Source organism: Triturus cristatus, chromosome 2_1 (assembly GCF_964204655.1).
Source record: "Triturus cristatus chromosome 2_1, aTriCri1.1, whole genome shotgun sequence".
NCBI lineage: Eukaryota > Metazoa > Chordata > Amphibia > Caudata > Salamandridae > Triturus > Triturus cristatus.
The window spans coordinates 761,831,533-761,844,804 of NC_140581.1; the positions used below are offsets into that span (position 1 = coordinate 761,831,533).

At 43.1% G+C, this 13,272-nt stretch overlaps 1 protein-coding gene across 1 annotated transcript in view; it reads left to right on the forward strand.

The window, feature by feature from the left end:
* MEGF10 (multiple EGF like domains 10) overlaps positions 1-13,272 on the forward strand; it is a 279,766-nt gene that overhangs the window by 249,795 nt on the left and 16,699 nt on the right. Inside the window, exons 18-23 of the mRNA XM_085632702.1 lie at positions 186-314; positions 1,114-1,242; positions 2,029-2,265; positions 6,907-7,031; positions 9,408-9,522; positions 10,497-10,541. Of these exons, the coding sequence (XP_085488828.1) occupies positions 186-314; positions 1,114-1,242; positions 2,029-2,265; positions 6,907-7,031; positions 9,408-9,522; positions 10,497-10,541 (780 nt within the window). The remainder of the gene's footprint in view (positions 1-185; positions 315-1,113; positions 1,243-2,028; positions 2,266-6,906; positions 7,032-9,407; positions 9,523-10,496; positions 10,542-13,272) is intronic.

Here is a 13,272-nt window from a genome sequence, read left to right on the forward strand (position 1 = left end):
CGTTCAATGTTAATGCGTTCCTCATTTTGCGAAAGTGCATAATATTGGAGTAATATGTTTACAAGGAACATCAGATGCACGTGCCATCAACCTGATTTCTGACAGTTACCAGGACGTTTTTTGATGTTTCTTTTGATGAATTAAGTTTAACTTCTGGTGACGTTTTGTTTGATGCCCCACTGCAGGATGCCCTCTGGGGTTTTTTGGTAAAGACTGTGCCATGGTGTGCCAGTGCCAGAATGGAGCCGACTGCGACCACATCTCCGGGCAGTGCACCTGCCGCACCGGGTTCATGGGCAAGGACTGCGAGCACAGTGAGTTTTCCAGCAGGATTCGAACCGACTGATGATGTGTGCCGTGGGGGAGGGGGCATTAATGGTTGGCACCAAAGTGCTTCTGAAGCAGACACGGTTTCCAGGATTTGTCACCTACTCAAGTCAATTCTCTGTTACAAAGGGCAGTGGAGCTGATTGATTCTCTGTTACTTTTGCTGACTACTAATTAATGAGCAAGTTACTTTAACCACCATATGGAAAGGCGGATCACAAAAGGATTTTTTCCATGAGTCAGCATGTCCTGCTCCTGGAAATCCAATAGTGATTTACACACTACTTATAGAGCATAATTTATGGATCAGGCCTGGAAACTCTTGAGTGCTTCACAACCGAAGCAGGAGTAAAGCAAACAGCCCAGAGAAATGTCACTGGCAATTAGGCCCACAGTTGGTATAGCAGGTGTCATCAGCAGTTGTTTTCTCGTAGTTTACTCCTATAAGAATTGTAATGAATGAGTCACAACTAGTAGTATTTCTCCTTGGTAGAAAATGTCATTTATCTTTCATGGCTTGGGATAAGGACATGATGTGCATAGCAACTGATGGAAGTCTGCAAATCTTTGACAGTCTTCCTTTATAGTTTGTTTTTAAATTTTCCCGTGGCTTGCTGTACAGTGGGATGCAACAAAGAGCAGAAGAAAATGACTTTATCTGGCTGGTTTGGGATAAGTGTGAGCCTGTAAGAGATTGGCTCCTTCAAGTCACGTTGGTTCACCTCTACAAATTGTAGAGCCCACGTTTTTGAAACACTTCTGCATGTTGTTGCATCTTTTTAACAGAGTGTCCTTCAGGAACATACGGCTACGGGTGCCGCCAGGTTTGTGACTGCCTGAACAACTCCACCTGCGACCACATCACTGGGACCTGCTACTGCAACCCCGGATGGAAAGGCGCAAGATGCGATCAAGGTAAATGGAGCTTTCTAAACGAAATGAGTTTTTTCATACCTCTGTTTCTATGTTTTGGGGGCGATGGTTCATCAGGTGGGTTTTTACTTATACAGTGCAAAGATTTTGAAGGTCATGTGATGCTCGAGCCTGCATCCCTGTTGAACAGGGAGGTTTTAAAACCTTCCTGGTGGCAGGAAGGCTGGTGTAGACTGTGATGTTTGTTGTGAAGGAGTTCCATTGTCACACAAACGCGGCAAAAAAAATGTGACACAAGAATTTCATGCCCTACATACCGATTACAAAAATATTGTCAAGGTGCTTTACCCCACATCCATGCACCTTGAACATGTATATATAGTCAAGGTACATATATGTGGACTTTAGTATAGTAAAGCATGAAATACTTACTTATATAAATTCGTACCTTCACAATATTTTTGTACTCAATGATTAGGTCACAAAATGACTGTCTTGCAATATTCTGATGACTGTATTCTGGTATAGGTGTGGTAGGAGCGTAGAGTGGTGTCTGGTGCCCATGTCAGTCTATCTGGATTTGGTAATCACAGAGGTCTTCAGGTAACATAGGACTTTTCTGTGTTGCTTATTTGAAAGCCAGGCATTGCACCTCCAGCCCTTGTGGGTTGAAGGTGAATGTTACACAGAAGGCGTGCGAGAGGAATATTTGTGGTAGATGACTGCTATATGAATATGAAAGCAGAAAGACTACTCAGTAATATGTTATAGTGATTTGCTTTGTACACTCATGCATATACATTATTCCTGCTTATTCTTGTTTATTAGCCGGTGTGATCATCGTTGGAAATCTGAACAGCTTAAGCAGAACGAGCACCGCTATTGCATCGGACTCGTACCAAATTGGCGCTATCGCTGGCATCATCAGCCTCGTCCTGGTCATCCTCTTCCTGCTAGCCCTGTTCATCATCTATAGACATAAGCAGAAGGGGAAAGAGACAAACATGCCCTCCGTCGCCTACACCCCGGCCATGAGAGTCATCAATGCCGATTACACGGTGTCAGGTATGTGCAGTGAAGAAATACTCTGAATCATTGCTTATAACCAGGGCCACTGTAATTATGTAAAAAGAACAATTGATGGACAGAATGCAGAACAATGTCATACATTCATCCCAGTACAGAGATCTGGGCCTAAATCCATCGTTTTGTTGCTCACCATGCCATTCCAGTTTGAACACAGCCATATGGATATCAGTCTTGACTCTGCGCCAAATGGAACAGTCCAACCCGAACTGCAAAGCCAGGTCCTCCCTGGACTGGAAACAAGCATCCTATGACCAAGTTTTTGGGGTTCCACCCCTCAACAGCCAGGATAGCTTGACTCCAGTGGCATGGAGAGCACGGGACCCACAACTGGGCATACCCGACCTACTCGGGGTGACAAATGCTAACAGAACAATTGATGGACAGAATGCAGAACAATGTCATACATTCACCCCAGTACAGAGATCTGGGCCTAAATCCACAGTTTTTTTGCTCCCCATGGTTATACCCATGGCCTCTGGAATTATGTGGCAGGAGAAGGCCAAATTATGCAGCAGGGTTGAGTAAATTATGTGGCAAGAAAAGACAAATAATGCGGCAGTATGCAGCACATTTTATAATAGTATTACTTCATGATTTTGGCATTTTTAAACTTGTTAACACTGTCTGGGCATTAGTTGAACCTCTTTAGTACTAGTTTAACACCCAAATATAGCTAAAAGCTACAGAAAGATGACCAGTTAAAGTGCCTTCCACTGTGCGGCAAACATGTATCGCAGTGTTTTTAGTAACTTTTAAACTGTTTGAGCTAGAAACTTTTGTTGTTGTTAATATCTACAGATTATGCAGCAGATGATGGATTATGTGGCAAAAGCAACAAATCTATAACTGTGCAAAAATCGCTGCAGCCTTACAATCGCATCATTCCAGTGGCCCTACTTATACCAGATATTTCTTTGGTGTGAAATCCCCTAAATAGAAGCCTTGTAAATAAACATACCCACAGTTGCGTCACCTCCAGCTGAATATAAGTTGCGTCATTTAGATCAAAGGAGTATCTTTACTGCAGGAGTCACAATAACATGAACAAAAATGATTAAAGAATGTGGCAGATCCAAAAGAAATATGAAATCAATGTGAAAAATCTATAAGGCTTCAAGACAGACCAATGAATTACATAAGAAAGTCAGTGTGTATTTTAACTATATATATATATATATATGTGAATCCCTTCTGACAGTTCTAAGCTATTTCATTGAACCACACACTTCACAAGATAAAATATCAATTTCACAACATTTTACCTTGTCTGCCACTGGTCATTAAAGCTTTATGAACTGTTTTAAGATTAGAGTTCACATAAATTGCTTAATTTGTGCAAGTGGTTTCATGGGCTGGGCAACACCACACATTTTGGGACAAATACATCTTTTTAATCATCTAACTCAGAACAAGAGAGAAAAACAGTACAAAATGAAAGAGCAGAGATGAAAAAGAGCCTGCAAGAGTGAGATAAAGGGACAGGAGCTGTGTGGAGATAGAAGAAAGTGGCATGAGGAGTCACCAAGGATAAGTAGCCTTGGTATTTAGCAACCCTGGCATTCGGCAGTGTCTCCTGAGAAAAACGGTGTACATCTGCACTTATTTGTATAGGAAATGGGCGAGAAACAGGACGTGCATGCTCTGAATGCTGTCCATCATACTCACTGAAATAGAAAGGCAAACTTGGAATTCTTTAACATACAGTAGAGGCTGGTGTGCAGGTGGAGTGGCGGGCAGGGGGGAGGTAGGGTGACGACGGACAAAGAAAACACTAAAATAAAAAAGTACAAAAAATTACTTACCTGCCGTATCGCCGCCTACCGAAACGCCGCTCTTCTGCTTCTTCCTCGCTGCAGCACAGGCTTCCAGCCTCCCCTGCAGCTAATCCTGTTGCTGCTCTCTTGCATGAGAGCAGCATCAGGATTGGCCTGCTCACCCTCGATGTGTGCTTCCAGGAAGACTGGGAGCCTGTGCCTGCTGTCTCCAACCCGGCAACGTTGCTGGGTTGGACGCAGCTTCAGAGCGCATGTCGGTTTGGTCGTCCTGAGACGGCCGGGCAAACCCACATGCGCACTGAAGGCAGTGCCCACCACTCACCCTCGTGACTTGCTTTGCAATGGCCCCGCCCCCAAGGCTTATTCAATGGCAGAAAAATAAAATGATAATAAGCACATTTTATTATTGTTTTATTTTTCAGATTTTGAGGCTGGCAGTGGGGGAGGCGAGGCTCCTCGGCAATAGCGGAGGAGCCGATGTTGGTAACAGTCATGAAACACAGAAATAGAGTAAACAATATAATTATGTGAACCCCCAGTCATGGGCCTGGTCCAAAAACGAAGATAGCGGAGCTCAGCATGTGCAGTAATGGTGAAGGTCTGGCATGCTATGCCGTACACCCATCACGTGGCCATTTTGACAGAATCCCCCGATACATAAAATTATGTACATTTTGTATTTGATTACATTTTGCTGTTAGATGATCGTGAACCTGGACGGTTTTGGTGCCGGGGTGCTATACATTGTGTCTCTGAATGAAGTGAGCTGTACAGCAGTGAATAAAAACAAGTAAACCAGAAACTGTAATGAGTTCCTTGACAGAGATAAGTAAATAACAGAAGTATTTTCCTGAAGGTATCAGTGTTAGAACTGTGACACACGAGGTAAAGCAGATAAGTTCCATCTGCTAATTAATTCATTTTACAATTGCATTTATACAGTGCTTCAGGCGTTGACACACTTTCGTGAACGAGTTGTACTTGGATCATGAGTTAAAACTTAGTGAGACGAGTATGGACTTTCAATCTTTGCTCCAGTTTGATTAAAAAAGCCACTGAAAGTGGAAATTCTAGATTAAACGCCAGTTAGAAGCCATCATGCTTTGATATCTGGTTGTAAAATATGGCAGCAGGTGCGATGTCACAACAGAACCCGATGCACAAGCGCAACTCCGTGTGTCTATTGCGTATGGCGTGAGATAGACATGGAGAACTACCTAGCGTAATGAGCCACTCAACAACAGATTATGACCGGCAATGTGATATAGCATAATAGGTGAAACGCTATGTTATACATGGTGGGTAAATTGGGAGATAATCAGGAGGCACATATCAGTGAGACGCTTATTCTGGATAGTAGTTCAGTCATATATTTAGGTATACTTAGCTTGGGTTTTGCCAAGTTGCAGAACTTTAGTTCCGAACACTTGATGAAATGATGTACTAAAGTTTGTCAACTGTAATAAAGTTCATGATGTTTGCAAATTTTGTTGGAATATAAAACAGCATTTTGCTTTATTGCCTCTGGTATCCAGCTGGCTCAGTGCATCAAAATTAGTTACTAAGTGAAATGAAGATGCATCAATGAGATCTCTTTTGTTGATACTGCAGCCTCCTCTGCCGAGGACACTTCCATCTGGTAGGATCAGGCACCTTCATCAATGCTCTACTAGCTTCCAGACCCTAGGACAGGATTTAGTAGATTACAGTATAGGGAGTAAACCTGCAGATTCTTCCATAGATCTGAGAGGATCTACTGACTGTTTGCCACACGCCTGCTGCAATGCATCTGCAGGAACAGCTCTTTTCAGAAGACTAAAACAGATCCAAGATTTGCTCAGCGCGGCATGTTTGTAACTCTGTTGTCATTCCAGGGTATCTCATTAGCAAAGATCTTAGTCCTTACATGATCAATGGTGGTAGTGTGCTCACCCCCTTTGCTACAGGATGACATCACCCAAAACCCAGCACAGTTGTGTGACCGTATTGGGGATCTTAATTGTGATTCCTTGTCCAGCCAAGATGGCTTCTCAGATTTGGGCTGAGGATGAGCTCTCACTCAACCAGTGAACCCTCTCGGTGGTATCTAAGGCGGCAAGTCCACCGTCTGTGAGGCTGCTTCTTGCATTTAGTGTCCAGCAGTTGTTCCCTTTGCTACAGATTTCCTTATTGGGTTGTGTAGCATACTGACCCCCTCATACACAAAGGAGAAGTACCCACACTTGAGGATTAGCAACTGGGTCTGTTTTTGTATGCTTGGGAGGGGCTGGCTACATGTGGGCATGTTTGGTGCAAAGAGACACTTTCTGACATTCTTCCAAAAGGCCACTCATTTTAGGAAGATTCTGAGTTTTACTGTGTTGAAAGATCCCTCACCAAGCTGCCAGGCGGCGGCCACTCCATGCACGCCTATTGAAAGGATCCTAGTATTTTGGGGTCTGCTGGCAACTCTGGTTTCTCAGGTTGCACCATGTGTTGTTACTGGGGATCACTTAAGCTGTCACAATACTAATGTCGCATGTAAATAACTAAAAATGTTCACTTGTGCTTGACTGTTTCACAGATTGATAATATCTATTACCGACTGCCAATGTCCTGCTCAGCTGTATGTAGCTCTTTTCTAAAGCATGTGTGAGGCTCATATTATTCTGCATGTAAAAGGTTATAAAAGGCAATTGGCATGAACAAAGCATGTGAAGTGTTGATCAAAAACTCAGTTATGCACCGCTTACTTTACCTACATGGATAATTGATAAAATGTTGATTGTGATCCAGCAGTGCAGACGTGTGCCTATTACACCATCACTGCTAACAATGTATTTGTTCTCTTTCCTTTTTTAAGATACCATCCCACACACTAATGGTAGGAACCCTAACAGCCGTTACTTCTCTAACCCCAGCTACCACACCCTCACGCAGTGCACTGGGCCTCATGTCAGCAACATGGAGCGGCTTGCAATGGCAAAGGTAAGAGGCTAGAAAAAGGGGGTTTCATCCCTATCATCCCTGGATTCGTAGAGTAAATGCAGGGTGGTCCAGAGCATCTGGTTCGGATCCGCAGTCTTCTCTGGGAGAACATCTCCGGCCGAAAGGAGGATGAAATGGTTTACTCTGGCTTTATCCGTGAGTTCCGCAGAACAGACGGGAAGAGCAGCGTCAAGGCACTCAATTATTACCCTCTATGAACACCCAACAAATAAACATAAAATAAAGAGAGTTGAAAAATCTTGGCTTTTTGTATTTTGGGTAAAGATTTACCTAGAACAACCTTCATAAATATGAATGGTGGCTTGATATTTATTGATAAAATCATTGGGATGCAAAAATATTGGGATAATGAAGAGGGAGAAGTAAATATTTCATGAAACAATAGCAATGGTGCTGGTAAGTACGGAGGATTAAAAGTAAGTGTGGGGTACAGTATAGCCTAAGGGAACTGTTAAGATTGTGAGGAAAATGTAAAGGCATGCATTAAGGGAATGAAGGTACGGGGTTACCACACAAAAAATGAAAAATGAATAATTCCAGATTTATGTTCAGTTTCCTCAAAGAATGAATCAATCTATTATTTAGTTTATGCTTAAAGTGTTCATTTAAAAAAAAAAAAACATGAAACCCACTGAAGTACCAGAACTCCAACATCCCCGCGCCTCTTTATGTAATAAAGGATGCAACAAATGTTTTATGAAGCACACCATGGACGTCATTGAGGGCTAGCCAGGGGTAGCAGCGGCCACTCCTGCCCACCGCTTTCCAACTGCTGACTATCTGTGCCACCCTTGATCTCAGAAGTCGAGAAGGAAGTAGCCGAAACAGAAAGAGACAGGACTCTAAGATCCTTTTTTAGGTCGAGCCTTGACAGCGCATGCGCAGTCTGCAAGACCTCTTCTAAGCACTATACCGAGGGGAAATTCCGCCTGTGCTTACCATTGTCTGATTCCTGCGTAGGTCTTCTTTGGTTGCTCCTCATTTGTTGTCACTGCTGATTCATCACTTCCGATTTGGACCCAGGAGCACCGGCCAACTACAGTCCCCTTACGCTGTAGCTGCTTAATTGTTTCATTGTGGAATACTTGCTATTTCCACCTCTTGGGAGCATTCCTCTTGCCACCCCAACCCCGCTGCTCCACTATTGGGAGCCAAGGCGCCAGCATCGGGGCTGCTGTTTACTGGTCTCACTTGAGGCAGCCAGGTCGCCCTGTAATATAAATGCCAACAGATGCCGCGTGCCCCTCCGAGGTCGGCAAAACATTGCAGGTTGCGTTTTTCTATTTTTCTTAGTCACTTGCATGTTCATGGGGTGCACATATACATTTTAATGTGGGGCATGATGCCATAGGACGCGTATTTACACGGTTTTGAGCTATTGCCATTGTATATGACAATGCCTTTTATTTATGTGTTTGTTTTTAAAACATAAATAAAAGGCATTGTCAGTTACGATGCTGATAGCTTAAACTCACGTGAATGCGAGACCTATAGCATTGCAAATGCTTGTTACTTTCCATACTGTCCACCTTTTCCCTCTCAGTAGCAACTAGGAGGCTGTTCAGAGGTTAAGGATGGAACTGAGGATCAACCCGCTGACCTTTAGGGTCAAAGGGTGCTTGATCTCACTTCTGTTTTTTTTTTAGTTTTATATAGCGCGAACTAGACCCAAGAAATCGGGTATCAGAGCGCTTTACATGAGCACCAGTTTCAATACAGAAGGGCACATTTATTTTTGTTAGGCACGGAGAGATTAAGTGATTTGCCTAGTATCACAGGATGTTTTACCGTCGTTGCCAAGACTCAAACCCGGTTCCCCAGCTTCGAGGTCGACTGCTCTAGCCGTAAGGCTACATCCTCTCCCCATTGCTACCATTGATATTTTGGTGAATCTTTAAAAAGGCTGAAGCAGCCAAAGCTCCTGTGCCTTGTTTAAATAAATCACACGTACTTTTACATTTAGTAAACCTTTTTAGTACTTTTAGAGTGTAAATACATAATTCGCTCCAAGCTTAAATAGACACTGCTAGTAAGTCATGGCATCATGCTAAACCTTTCAAGCTAAAAAGTGAGTATTTTCCCATGTGGTGTTTCTATTGTGGGTTACAGGGGTCTGTGAGGTTTGTATTGTTTCTGCTGTACATAGTGATGTATTTTTCCTCATTTGTTTAACTCGCCCTATCATTTAGGTGGTTTTGCCATGCTGACTTGATAATTAACTCTACTTAGTGCTTTGAGTGCTTGGAGACAAACATGATTTGTTGTTCCCTGTTTGCAATGAGGGTGGGTAGAAGAACTGCTGTTTAATCCATGCAACAATGCACTTCACTGGTGTTTTTGTTTCTGTCTTTACAGGCAAAAAACAGCCAACTCTTTGTCGATCTTAAAAATGTGGAGCCAGTAAAGCCGGGAGACTATGCCGGGACGTTGCCCGCCGACTGGAAACAGGGGGGATACTTGAACGATCTTGGTAAGTTAATGTGCTGCTTTAAGAAAGCATGTTTCACCTGACAAGTAATGCTCATAGTATGTTTTAAAAAGAAATCCCAGCCCAAAGTATGTGTTGGAAGGCTCTCCAAGAGTATCATGTCAGAACAGGTAGCGTGGTGTCGAGGCTCTGTGCAAAGAAGACATCTTCCGGTCAGTCAGCACGTACCCGCTTAAAGGCGAGTGCAAGGGCAGAAAAGTGAAGTATGTGGGATCACCAATCTAAAAAATATCTTAAGAAGCTGCATCATTTCCACTACTACCCACTATGTGGTGATAACTCAGTCCTTCAGCGCTTCTATAGTATCCGTGTTCCTGAAATTAGAAGATGTATGTGATTTAAGTGAGCAATGAGAGAAAATGCGTTGCCTCTAGATGTCTGCTATGGTTTTTTTTTAAGTTTAATTTTCCTGCATTCTGTGTAGCATTGCTCACAATTAGTAAGCAAGTTAAGATTCTCCCAGTGCCTGCAATCAGTGGGGGTTGGCCATACAATTTTATCCAGAAAGTTAAAAGCAACCATTCTTTCAGAACATAAAGTGGTACATGGACCTTTGCAGTTCCTTAGCTCGGAAAGGAAGGAATTCCGAAAAAAGGGATAAAAGTAGAGACAGGACAGATTGGCTTATTGTAAATGGAGAAGATGTTACATGTCAGATCTTGGTCTCATCCCTCTCAATTTTTACACACTCATTCAGTCACTCACTCACTCGCTCCCTCACTCCCACACTTGCTCCCTCACTCACACACACAGTCACAAACTCTCACTCACATGCATGGAATGTTGAGGTCACTCTAAAGGGATTATGCCCTCTGTCCCCTATAAGAGTGTAAATTATTGGCACATTGCAAACACCTGTTTACGAATAAGTCGATGTATCTAACCGTCGGATCTTCATTGATTGCAATGGAAAATTTGATGGTTTCTCAAACAAGCCTTTATGTCTTTCTGAACAGGCGCTTTTGGTGTTGATCGAGGATTCATGGGAAAATCACTGAAAGGTGAGATTACTATATTTTTGTTTCTATGGGATATTCTGTACAAGAACTCGTATGATATTTGCCATTCTAAAAATATATTCTCAAGTTACGGAACAGAAAACTTTTCTTCATTTTTCCTACCTCCACCATAAAGCAATACTTATCGCTGATAAGCCTTGGTAAAGTGGTTTTACCTACAGTTACAGGTACGCTTTGTTGTGAGCGCTGTCTCACTGGATGCTCTGACGTCAAGTAGAAGAATAACATGGCAATGAGCGGGGAGCCAATAGGTGGATGGAGTTTCAAAATGGCCAATGTAGCGACACAGTTAGACTGACGCATGGCCATTGTCCTAGGCAGATGCACTCAGTGGCATAACATTGTCCCCGCAGCCCCTGCGGTGCGAGGAGGGCAAGCTCCAGGGGGCCGCCTCAGCATAGTATCCTGGCCCGGGAGTGCCTGTTTGATTCCAGAGGGGGCGCCTCCATGTACCTTGCAGGGGGGGGGGGGTTCCGTTACGCCCCTGGATGTACCTGAATGAAGCAAGCTGAAATTGGTACCTGGGAAATGAGATCCAGTAAGATATTCTCACCATAAGGCAGGATTGAGTGGTGATAAGACATGCGAGAATAGTGAGAAGAATAACTGGACATGTGAAGATGAAAGTAGAAAAAACGCAAGATATTGAGGGGTTAGTACTGGGAAAACCGGTAACTTCTAAGTAACATTTCCGGGCAGTGTATCTTCACCTCCCCGGACTTCTTACAACACTAATTATGTCCCCTGTAGAGTTACGAAAAAGTAGGGTGGACAGGTTGAGAGCACGGCCAATGTGTCCCTGCGCTGCACGTTACCAAAAGGAAAAGAAATGCTGCATGCAATAGGACAGTGTACACTGGACGTTCTGTGTCCAAATCCCAAAATTAGACAACATCCACTTTCTTCAGCTGTATTGTCTTAGAACCTCTTCTTCAATATTTAGACTGCTCTTCTGTAGGAGAGGGAACATCACCAGGATTTCATCTCTGTAGCTCACTCTGGGAGCACTTTCTTCCCTCCTGTCTTTCCTTCATTCTTTCTGAACCTTGGCAATACACCTTGCTTAATCTAACCTTCATTTCAAAAGAAGCCAGTGCAGTTCGATATCTTCATATTCACGGTTTAAAAGAAGACAATCTTCCACCAGGATGATTTACTAGGCCCGAGCACTAGGCGTGTGTGAGCAAACTCCCATGCAAGATTAGTCTTTTGCGTGTAAGATTTTAAGACGTCACTAAGAAAACATAGATAATTTGTGTACTCATCCCTTCAGCCATTTTGATTCTGGATTAAAAAGCCACAAGAAAGGAATGCAAATGATGATGGGAATAAACCCACAGCGTACAGTCAATCTGAACACAACCTTCACTGCTGCAAAGGTTTAATGCCACAAAACACACACTATCCTCTTTGTTGGAAGACGCCTTCAACCTTGCATTACGTTTACTTAGCATGATCAGGAAATTCTGGAACATTGTGGTTTTTAATGTCCAAGTCAGATCAATTCCTTTCCATACGTTAGGACCCCCACTAGCTTTTTACCACTATAGACGCAATCCTCTCCAAAGGAACAATAAACAAAGACTTATTTCATAAGTGGTTGCGAGAATGAATGGGAAGCTTGGTTACTACTTTTAAAAGGATCTAGTGACCGTTGCAGCTAAACAATCAGAATAGATTCACCAGAATATTTCAAGAATACGGTGTCCTTTGAGGTTCCCAGGGATTCTACCAGTGAACAGCCCCACTTGCAAAAGTAGAAGTATGTAGATGATACCAGGAAGACCACCGAAAAAGAGAGAACGTTGGATCCATTTTAATATAATAACAAAACATCCAAACTAATTAATGGGTGAAGTTAAACCTTAATGGGTCCAAACCAAAGGCTCTGGTAGAGGGTGGAGCTTAGTAAAACGTGGCACCATTCACATGGCCTGGATCAACCTTAATGCAATAAGTAAAGGATGTAAAATTACTATTTAGTTCAGATGAAACTTCCCCTTCCCCTTCCCCCAAATAATCGTAGGAGCAGATGTACCAATTTCTACTGCTCATGACTGATAAAGTCAATCCCCTTCTGGTGGCTGTCACCAAGTGTGTCCAACTCAAATGGACTATCTCAATCTCATCAGCAAAGACCTCCACAAAAAAGGCTACAACGTGATAAAATATATTATATTATATTTATATAGTAAATACTAGGTATTACAAATACCAGATGTATTGGTACTCAATGTATCCACCTCCGATGGCCCCCTGAAGGCTGTGCTCCTCCACGCCACTTGGGCTGTAGCTTCCTGCTTCAGATGAATACTTCCAGCTGCAACTTCCTCCGGCTCTAGACTGAATCCCGAAAGCTGTCACAGCAATGATCCCACGTGCCAGCAGATTGCGGCGTACAGCTCAGACAGACTCCGTTCTACCCCGGAAGTGATGGAGCAGATCCACATATATGTGCCACCCTGCACACTAATGTAAATGTATTTCTTGACTCTGTTCGCCCTCTCGAATGCACAGCACAAAACTAATCAGAGGTACCAGTATGCACATTTCGAATTTGGGAACCTTTTAGATGGAAAAAGAGACCATTCCACAATGTATGCATTAGAAAGAGCGTTGCAGAAGGTGGTTATTTTTGATGGGTACTTCTAACCGCCTCTTCCTCACCTTTAGAACAGGAACCGAAGTAGTACCTCCCAAGGTGGAGGGTATG